The sequence below is a fragment of the Cibotium barometz genome, chromosome 41 (genome assembly GCF_041138505.1).
Source record: "Cibotium barometz isolate CiBa-2024 chromosome 41, ASM4113850v1, whole genome shotgun sequence".
Lineage (NCBI taxonomy): Eukaryota > Viridiplantae > Streptophyta > Polypodiopsida > Cyatheales > Cibotiaceae > Cibotium > Cibotium barometz.
In genome coordinates, this window is record NC_141086.1 from 26869591 (window position 1) to 26881297 (window position 11707).

At 40.2% G+C, this 11707-nt stretch overlaps 1 protein-coding gene across 1 annotated transcript; it reads right to left on the bottom strand.

The window, feature by feature from the left end:
• Positions 1-218: 218 nt before the first annotated feature.
• Positions 219-3614, bottom strand: LOC147614818 (G-type lectin S-receptor-like serine/threonine-protein kinase SD2-5). Its single transcript, XM_086780165.1, has one exon. The coding sequence runs from the start codon at positions 3604-3606 to the stop codon at positions 1201-1203; it is 2406 nt and encodes an 801-aa protein (XP_086636291.1). The 5' UTR covers positions 3607-3614; the 3' UTR covers positions 219-1200.
• Between the last annotated feature and the right edge of the window lie 8093 nt (positions 3615-11707).

Here is an 11707-nt window from a genome sequence, read left to right on the forward strand (position 1 = left end):
CACCCCCCAAAAAAAACTGAATTCCAAACCCTTGCTGACCTCAAGGCCTTCACTACCAGTTTTATGTTACAAAGTCCGATAGATCCATTGCATCATTCACAGTCTTTCTTGCTATGGGAAAAAAATATACAATATGTGAGGCACATGCATTAGGAGATGTGATGTAAAACAATATATGTGATGTAAATTTCACAAGGATTACAATTGGGCAATGGAAATGCTCATACTTTACCATGTTTTCATTTTTTCAAAGACTTACTACGAGACTTAGGCCCTGGAGGACCTCCAATTCAACAGGATTTAGTCAAGAGCAAGTGTGCTCCAAAGGGGTGATTTGTAAAGCTTGACCTAAAACTCTCAGCTAGTATAAGAAGACCAAACAAGAAAAACACACCTTTTTTTGTTATTGTGGAGCGCCCCAATGGAGGAAGACCTAATATCAAAGTGTGGGCTAAAGGAGATGAGTTGGTTGGTGAATCTTCAAAAGGGGCTCCTATCTTTACCCTCTTGCACTTTGGCATGCAACTGGGTATCAGTGGAGATGGGACCAATCATCCATGAGAGCAGAAGATGAGACACAGACGTTAAGGGTGCCCTTAAAAATCTGTAAGGCAGGAGTATGATGTTTCTATAAAAGCAGTTACAGTATTATATATAAATGTTTCCAAACACACACACACACACATACATATACATATATATACACAAATATGATAGTATTATATATAATTGTTTTAAAATATACATATATATAAAAAAATAAGTGATGTGAAATTTAGCTAGTCTGAGGCTACCTGCTTGTTAATTATTGTGACTTGTCGAGGACGTGTGGGAACCCTGTAGGTACTGGCAGATGCTGGATTTGACACGAGACTGGGAGTAGGCTACGGTGGAGAAGGGGGCGTCCTCTAGTGGGATGCTTGATCCCTCCAGCCATTGCATCACTGTTCCAGCTGAAGGCCTCAAGCTGGGTTTCTCCTGGATGCACCACAATGCCACCTCTATCACCCTGCCAGCTTCTTTAGCGCAGAAGGCTCCGTGCAGCCGCTTGTCCACCAACTCCAGCTTCCTCCCCTCCTCACACTTCTTGGCGGCCCAGCTCGCAAAATGCCATTGTTCCTCGTCTTCTTCCACCACTGGTTGAATACTCCCTTGAGGTTGGTCTTCACTACTAGCAACATTTGCCGCCATCAGCAATGCCTAGTCTATGTTTTTCGGCCCGCCCACCATCTCTAGCAACACCATGCCCAAGCTATAGATGTCACATTTCTTGCTAACAGGTGCCACGCACCAAAACATCTCTGGAGCTATGTAGCCAGGAGTTCCCCTTAGGACAGTCACCACGTGAGATGCATCCCTAGCCATGAGCTTGGCCAAGCCAAAATCGGCCAGCTTGGGCTCGAAGTCCTCATCTAGGAGGATGTTCTGGGGTTTGATGTCGAGGTGCAGGATGGTCTGTGAGCAACCTTCATGTAGGTAGGCCAGGCCCTTGGCTATGCCTAGCGCCACTTTGAAGCGGCTGGCCCAATCGAGAAATTGCTCAGCCTCGAAGAGCCAGCGATCAAGAGAGCCCCTATCTATGTACTCGTAGACCAGCATCTGATGGGATGTCTCCCAACAGAAGCCCAGAAGCTGCACAATGTTGAAGTGGCTGGTTCTACCCATGGTGGCCACCTCTGTCAAAAATCCCTTGGACATGTCGCCTCGGAGGATGATGTCGAGCTTCTTCACTGCTATTTGCTTGCCATCGGGAAGAGCACCAGCATACACTGAACCCATCCCGCCTGCGCCCAACAATTTGTTGAACCCATGCGTTGCCTTGTGCAATTCTTTGAAAGAAAACCTAGTGGGTAATGTACTGGGCAAATTGAGCGTCTCATCCCCACCAAGGCTACTGCTGTTGAACTTGATGCCCGCACCTCTTCTAATGAATCTCTTGCAGCCATACAAAGCCAGAGCTGCTACACAGGCAACTGAAATGGCAGAGGCAGAAGCTAGGAGCACAATTACAGTCCGGCTCAGACGATGTGAATGGGAGTCAGAAATCAGATGTGCAACCTTCAAAAAAGCCGTGTAGGACAGGTTGTCACTCCTTCCAGTGACATTGAGAAGGCTCAGCCGATGATCTGTAATAGGGAAGCAAAAGGTATGGTTGTGGTTGAAGATTACACCGCTGCAATTGCCAGCAGACAAGCACATGTGCTTACAGCGCTCCACTGAGATGGCGGTGTTGTTGAAGATCTCACCAGAAAACTGAAAGATAGTGGCGGTGTTGTTGATTTGGAGGAGGTCCGCGCTGCCGCATTGATCTGGGGTCAAGGGGACGGAGGCTTTACAGCCTTGGGACGCATCATGCTCATCTATTAGTGTGAATCCAGCTGGGCATGTACAGTACCGGTCAGCCAGATCCGGCGTTGAGACCGAGTCGGGGGAGCACATGCCCAAGGCTCCACACACCATCGGGACGCGGCAGGCACCCCAGGTCGTCTGTGGAGTAGCCATTGGTACTGGATCTGATGTATCTGGAGTGTAAGAGCAAGTAGTAAGGCTATCAAGTGTGCCGATGGGCTCTGAAACCGAAGCTTGGACAGCATAGAAGCGAAGTCGGCCATCGTCCTCCGGGCGCATCAGATCCGCCGACGAAGGCAAACGACAGTCCACTAAGAGATATTGTTCATCTCCAAACAATAAGAGGTCGAGAGTATCAAGGACTGCATGCGCAGATTTTGCAATATGGCCGGAAAGCTGCTGGATACGCTTGTCAGAAGTGTTGTTGGGCGAAGGGATTAACCAGAATGAGGAGTTAGCTGCCCCTGCAAGACCTAGGAGAGAGAAGACAAGGCCCCGTGTTTCCATGCCTAAAGAGTAGATGGAATTGTTGCTGGTGAGACTCATGCCCAAATTCAAGTTCTGCGAGGGCACCAAGGTGTCGGTGGGATGTTGGAAGCTCTGCCAGAGGGTTCGGTTAGCGGAGTCGAGGATTACTAGATTGCCGGAATCCTGCAGCTCCATGGCGGCCATATTGTCAGCGCCCACGCTCCACACGAGGGTGCCGTCTGCATCTCGCAGCTCCAGCTGCGCCTTGGCCTTGCTTACGGCGAGTGATGCCTCGACGGACGCAAGAGAGTGCCCTGGATTGGCTCTCCACACCGGCGCCATAACCATGTCCCCTCTAATTATGGCGACCGCAGTGCCTGCTGCGTCGTTTCTTCCCTTGATAGATACAGAGGGAAATTCGACCGTACCGTCAGCTGTGGGAGGCGCCCCTAGACAGACACAAAGGTAGATATCAGAGACGTTGTGATCGACGTTCTGATTGGTGCACATCCCTAACCAAAAACCTTTGGAGCCGCTAGAAAACGAATACGATTGCGGCGAGTACAGGAATGGAAAAGAATAGCCATTGTTGCTGGGGGTTGGGAAGCCTGCAGTACTATTGAAAATGGAAGCCACGGACAGGTGAAAGCCTGCAGCTAGTGCTATTCGCTGCTGCGGCCACTGTGGCTGTGGCTGGGCCAAACAAATTATGGTGAGATGCAAAGTCAGAAGAAGAAGAGCGGCAAGAAATGAAAGGAAGGGCGCTTGGGGATGATGAAATGAGGCCATTGCTGCTCAGCTTTGAAAAGCTGCGACTTTAGCCATTTATTTCCAAGTAAAGGATGAGCGAGGAGCGAAAATTTAGCTGTCGCCAAGATCCATAATACAAGCACTACCACAAAATCAATGATTTTTTTTTCTTTGAGCGAGGAGCGAAAATTCAGTTGAGTCACCAAGATCCATAATACAACAAAATCAATGATTTTTTTTTCAATGATTTTTTTTCTTTGAACGGTTGGATTGACTTAACGAAAAGCTTGACTTAACGAAAAGCTTGGATTGACTTAACGAAAAGCTTGACTCTCGAGTCCCCACAAAGTCCTCCAACACTAAGAAAAAAAATGTTGGATTGAGTGAACTAAAAGCTTGACTCCGAGTCTCCACAAAGTCCTCTAAAGCTTGACTCCCGAGTCTCCCGAGATCTTTCACATAAAAGAGAAAGAATATTTTTTTAATTTTTATACATATTTTTTACACATGCCTAAATGAATTGGGACTCACAATTAGTTGTCACCATCAAGTCATTTGCTCATTGAATGAGTATATATATATATATATATATATATGTATATGTATATGTATGTGTGTATAGGAGAGTTTCATATTTTGAACTTTTTAAAAGGAACGGTTCTTTTCCACAAGGCTACATGCATTGGGGCTCACAATTAGTTGTCACCATCAATCATTGAATGAGTTTCTTATATATATAAACACACACACACACATATATTAAAGAGTTTCTCATTTGCTCATTTGTTTTCCCTAGCACACACACACACAAAAAAATATTATATTATGTGCACGTGTATAGCAGAGAGAACACACACACATACATATATATTTATTTGTTTATAGGTATGTATATACGTATCTATAAATAAATCTATATGTATGCCAACATAAACACATGCATGTGCATGCACACAACGCAACACACACACACACACACACATACACAGATTTTCACTATATTTGTCTTAATAATCATTATTGTATAGTGGTTTTTTACACATTGATTTGTTATATAGAAATAATGTACTATATATACTAATATTTTACTATATACATTACTATGCAATAATTTATTGATTAGTGATTACTATATAGCAATATTTTACTATATAGCTTGCTATTTAGGAAAAGTTACCTAAATCAATTACTATGCAGTGAATACTTTCATGACTTTTATTATATAGAAACTTTTTACTACATAGTTTTTACTATATAGTGATTTATTGCTAGTTTATTTCCTACATGGCAAGTGTTTTCCTAGAATGAAGAATTGGAAAGTGTTCCACAGATCCATAATTTTACTAGATACGTTCATTTTTTCTAGTGAACTATCTAGCAAAATGTTTTTTTTTAACTATATAGGAATGTATAGAACATCGAACTAGTAAATTTTGTGGGCCTTCCTAGAGAAACACAAAGGTAGAAATCAAAGATGCTCTGATCGATACGTCGATTGGTGCATATCCCCAACAAAAAACCTTTCCAGCCTTTAGAAAACGAGCGAGAATGTGAATGGGAAAAAATAGCCATTGTTGGGGGTTGAGACTCTAGAATTGTTAATGAAAATGGAAACCAAGGAGAGGTTAAAGCTTGCAACTAGTGGTATTCGTTGCTGGGCCAAACAAATCATAGTGAGATGCAAAGTTAGAAGAGTAGCAAGAAACAAATGAGGGGTGCTTGGAGATGAAATGAGGCCATTGTTGCTCACTATCCCCTAGTAGAGAAGCTAGAGAGAAGCTTAGCATTGAAAAGTTATATTAAAATGTAATAAAATTACAAGGTGCATTTTACCTCAAATTTACCCATTTATTTTGAAGTAAAGGATGAGCAATGAAAATTTAGTGGAGAGGAGACCCCTTTGAAGTTTTCCACCCATATAAATCGAAGCTTGAAAGGGGTTGTGTGAGGAGCATCTCTAACCCATTAAAAACTTGAAAAATGTCAACAAAACTACACTTCCACCTATAGTACTTATGCCTCTCCATAAGTAAAGATCCAATAGCATACGTGAGAAGACCCAAAAGCTTGACTCTCGAGTCCTCACAAAAGCCTCCACAAAACTACAGTTTCACCTACAATTCTGTTGGATTGACTAAACCAAAAGCTTGACTCCCGAGTCTCCACAAAGTCCTCACCTCCACAAGTGGGTTTTGGCCAACAAAGTCTTCCAAGACTATGAAAAAATCCACCTCCATTAGTGTACCTTTACATCAAAGAGGAAATATCGGTATTAAACTCCAATACTTACTCTAAGGGCAATTGGAATTGATTGTTCGGTGTTTTTTTTTTCACACACTCCATTGATGGGCGGGGGATAGGCCCACCATTGGTGTCTAGTCATGGTAAAGTTTAGTTGTGTCACCACTTAAGCCATTTATTTCTTCTTTTTCTTAGAAAAGTTGAAAATTTCTATTAAAAGGTAAAAAAATTCACAAGGCATTTTTATCTCAAATTTAGTCATTTATTTCAAAGTAAAGGATGGGCAACCAAATTTAGCGGCACCTTCGATCAATTTTTCTTTTTAGCTTTTCTTGTCTTTGGACAATATTACCTTTTCATTTTCCACCCATATAAATCAAAGCTTGAAATGGGTTTTGTGAGGGGTATCTCTAACGCATTAGTAACCTGGAAATATCAACAAAACTACACTTTCTCATATAGTACTTATGCCCCATCACCCACAAGTGCATGCTCATCATCAAAGATCTATAGAGTATTATTGAAAAGGGAAGCCAAGGGGACGTGAAAGCCTGCAGCTAACTATGCCTGGGTCAAACAAGTTCTGGTGAGATGCAAAGTCAGAAGAGTGGCAAAAAATAAAATGAGGGGCACTTGGGGATGAAATGAGGCCATTGCTGCTCGACTTTGAAAAGCTGCAAATTTAGCCATTTATTTCGAAGTAAAGGATGAGCGAGCAGCAAAAATTCAATTGAGACACCATAAGTAAAGATCCATAATACAAGCAATATCCACAAAATCAATAATTTTATTTTATTTTTAACAGTTGGATTGACTAAACCCAAATCTTGACTCCCGAGTCTCCACAAAGTCCTCTAAGACTAAGAAAAAATTGTTGGATTGAGTGAACCAAAAGCTTGAATCCCAAGTCTCCACAAAGTCCTCTAAGACAAAGAAAAAACCTACCTCCACAGGTGTACCTTTACTAAGACTAAGAAAAAACCCACCTACCAGTTGTACCTTCTATATATATATATTACTTGTAACCTACCATGTGGCAAGCAAAGTAGACCTGTGACTTGGCAAGAGAAGGAGAGATCTTTCACATAAAGGATAAAGGAGGTTTTTTAAAAATTTTATACATATTTTTTACACATGCCTAAATGAATTGGGGCTCACAAAATTAGTTGTCACCATCAAGTCATGTGCTCATTGAATGAGTATATATATATGTATGTATGTATGTATATGTATATGTATATGTGTATGTGTATGTGTATGTGTATGTGTATGTGTATGTGTATGTGTATGTGTATAGGAGAGTTTCACATTTTTGAACTTTTTAAAGGGAAGGTTCTTTTCCACAAGCCTAGATGCATTGGGACTCACAATTAGTTGTCACCATCAATCATTGAATGAGTTTCTTATATATATAAACACACACACACACATTAAAGAGTTTCTCATTTGCTCATTTGTTTTCCCTAGTACAAATAGATGCACACACACACACACAAATAATATTATATTATGTGCACATGTGTGGGAGAGAGAACACACACACACACACAGATACATATATTTATTTATTTAGGTATGTATATACGTATATATAAATAGATCTATATGTATGCCAACATAAACACGTGCATGTGCGCATACACAATGCACCACACACACACACACATGCACACAAAAAAAACACATGCACACACACTCGCATGCATGTGCACATACAAAAATATGCACACTTACATCCACACACTTACTCAACCTCACACATACACATACATGCATATTAACTTACATATATAATGACTCCTCACAAAATCTTCCAAGACCAAGAAATAAACCACCTACCTGCATAGTTGCACATTTACATTAAAGATGAAAGATTGGCAGTAGACTCCAAGTAAACAATACTTACTCTAAGGACATTGGTTAGTCGATGTTCTTCCTTTTCACACACTCCACAGATAGGCAGGGGATACGCCCACCAGTAGTGCCTAGTCACATGCCGAAGTTTCATAAAAAAGTTGACCACCAACATGTAAGTGCTTTGAGGAGTTAATTTATGGATTTTTATATTTTGTAATGAAGAGAATCCATGGCTCTAATACCAACGCAATGAAGAGAATCCATAGCTCTGATACCAATGCAATGAAGAGAATCCATGCTTCTAATACTAATGCAATGAAGGGACCTAGGGGTTTGCACTCATTAGCATGGAGTACACACATGTCCCACTCAACTTAGGGGCACCTAGATATGGAAAGATTTCCATGAATCAGCCATGAAAGATTGGGCATAACCTCCAAGAAGACAAAATATCCATCATATCAAATGATGGTAAAAGGCTACAATAGCCTAGACCAAGGTCACTTATATAGTGCCTGGCCATTTCACATTGGTTAATAAATATGCCAATGCCCCAAATCTATGCTCAAGGGACCTAAGGTCCATGTGCCTAGCCCATACATGTGTATGTGCATATATAATTGCTTCATTACATATTTCTGTTTTCCATTATTTATGAATTCTCTTAGATGGGTTTAGATTGGGACACCTTTCTAAATCTGGGTGAATATAGCTTACTTTACGTGTATATGGGTTACTATACATGCGTGGGAGTATTAGTTACATCATCTTAATATTATGATTCTCGTATGGTTATTTGTATTTTTATCAATTTATTTATTAATTGATTGGTATAGTTGATATAAGTGTACATCCATGGATTGAATAATGGAGGCGAGGTGGTAGTGTGGTCAAGAATATTTTGAGACACTCGATTTTGGGTGTCGACAAATATTATTTAATTTTGTGACAATGCATAACATCATTATTTCATTTTGGATATTAACCATATTTATTATCAATGTATATATTTATTGGGACATATGAAACCTCCCATGTACATATTTGATTTTACAAGAGATAAAAATATTTATAAAGTTCAAGGTTTCCACCTATTTTTAAGTAGATTGGCTTGCACATCCAATAAAGCAAGCTATTTTTTAAGAAGTCGACTTATTTGTAAAAGTGGACACTATTTTGAGCCCATAAGTTATTTCAAGCAATATAACTTAAATACACCAAGACTCAAATGTGGGCTTTGTGTGAAATCAAATTGGACCCAATTTTGTGTTGTGTAATTTTTATTTTATGCTCTGTGATTTATACCAATTATTCTAGTGAGTTCTTTTCACCCTCCAACATTGGTATCAGAGCCAAGATTGATAGCAAAGTTTGAAGGTGGTGAAGAACTAGAAGATAAAGAAGCTTTGAAATTTACGAGAAGGTAGTTTTTCACTCATAAATTGCCAACCAAAGGTGAAGGTTCATTTAAGAAGTCTTCCCTTTGACCACTCTTACACCTCTCTTACAAACCCATGGTTTTTGCTTACATGGCGGGCTCCTATTTGTCAAAAAGTTAAACGTTTCCATAACCTCATGGCAAATTAAAGGGCCCAAAAAGACTCCATTAAGTTCCTAATGGAATGGACATTTGTATCCATGTTTTAAGGCTGCATGTGAAGCCAGAGGAATGCTGGAGAGTGATGAGGAGTGGTACATGTGTCTCCATATGAGGCTGCAATATTCAGAATACTGGAGAGTGATGAGGAGTGGTACATGTGTCTCCATATGAGGCTGCAATATTCAGAATATAGGATTCCAACTGCGTCAATTGTTTGTCATTATAATGGTTTTTTGTGAGCCTATATACCCTAGGTAGCTTTGGGACAAATTCTCTGTCAAACTTTCAAAAGATTTTTTCCATTCATTGTAGCACAGAGGTTGTGTTAATGTTGGTGTTCGTCACTCTATATAACAAATCAGGTTTTGTTGCACATGCAAGATCTCTTACACTAGTATGGAAAGCGGTTAGCTGATTTTGAAGGGTTGCCTATTCCAGATAGATCAAGTGTTACCACAATCATCAGTAATGGTTTGCTGATGGAAGAGATGATGTTTGATTCTGTTCAGCAGGCTGGTTTGTCTGTTTCCATGAAAAGGAGTCTTAATAGTTGTCAATCACAAGAGCATTTGATACTATTCTTAGAGTTGTTTCTTTGAACCAGGGTGGTGTTTTTTTCCTTGATGGTCCAGGTGGATCAGGCAATTTTTTCTTTCCTCTCTCCTGTTTCAACTCTTTGCTATCTCAATTGCATGGAGAGAAACACGTTGCCCTGGCATGTGCATCGTTTGGAATCACTACATTGTTACTCTCAAATGGTCGTACAGCTCACTCATGATTCAAAATCCCATTAGTACTCAATGCTTCTAGCACATGTGGAATTAAAGCTAATAGCCCATTAGCGGAGGTGTTGAAGCTTGCAAGGTTAATTATTTGGGACAAGGCTCCAATGATGCATAGGTACACATATGAAGCACTGGAGAGAACATTGAAGGAGATTATGCAAAGTGATACAGTGTTTGGTGGAAAAGTTATGCTCTTTGGTGGGGTGACTTCAGGCAAATCTTACCGATTGTGCCAAAGGGATCGTGCGAGGACATTGTTGATGCAACGTTATGCCGGTCACATATTTGGAGATATGTGAGTGTATTAAAGCTCACCCAAAATATGCGGGTTAGACAGAGTGCTTATAATGGTATAGAACATGAATTTGTCAAATGGACATTACAAATATGGGATGGCACTATAGGTCATGAAAACAATGATGGTAGAGTGGTAATTGCACCGCAAATGTTGATCCATGGCAACTCTGTTTTGAGTTTGGTAGAATGGGTATACAAAGATCTTCAGAGAGTTGAGGATTATGCATGCTTCTTCAAAGACGGTGCGCTATTCTTGCACCACAAAACTTAGAGGTTGATGAGATCAATGAACTAGCCTTGAGTTCGTTGCCTAGTCTTGAAAGAGAATGCCTCAGTGTAGATTCCGTTGTTTCTTGCAAGAATGATGCAATACTGTATCCAATTGAGTATTTGAACTTAGGTGGTGGTTACCCTCCTCACTGCTTACTTCTAAAGATTAATGCCCCTATCATTTTGCTCCGCAATTTGGACCCTCGACGTAATGGTACTAGATTGGTATGCAAGCAATTTAACTCAAAGGTGATAGAAGCAGAAATCATTACAGGTACAAACATTAGAGAGAGAGTCTTTATTCCCAGGATAACATTTATGCCTACTATGCTTCAATTGCCTTTTGACATGAGAAGGAGGAAATTTCCTGTTAGGTTAGCTTTTGGTATGTCAATAAATAAGTCCCAAGGGCAAACATTGAGTGTATTGGGACTTTATTTGGCCACACAAGTATTCACACATGGACAACTATACATTGCTATGTCACGTGTTAGATCATGCGATGCAGTGAAAGTGTGTGTAAAGCATATTGTGGAATATGAAAGCGGCACAAGAGATTCAAATGCAAATGAAGTCTTCACAACCAATGTTGTCTACAAAGAGGTTTTGCAAATGGCATGCCGAAGAATGTAAATGTAAATGGCAGCTTCCAAATGTTAGAGACTACATTTATACATATCTTTGTACAATGAAGTAAGCATTTGAATGGAGAATGTTTCCAAAGATGTGCAAGTGCAGTCTTTGTTTACTTTTGGATTGCTTTTATATACAGTGCTATTATATTATTCATTGCTTGGCTCAAGCTACTGAGCACACACACACACATACACATAGCTATATATATATGTGTGTGTGTGTGTGTGTGTGTGTGTGTGTGTATATATATTTAGAGAGAGAGAGAGAGAGAGAGAGAGAGAGAGTTATATTTGATATCAGGGGTATATTGCTTAGGATGGATGTGGCAAGGAGATCATTTTCGTTCGTTTATGGTGATGGACAAGATATTTGAGGTAGATGTTCTAGACGTTTGCTATAATATAGGTATTATTGCTCTCCAAGATCTATTTAATATTCATGGCTGAATTTGTAA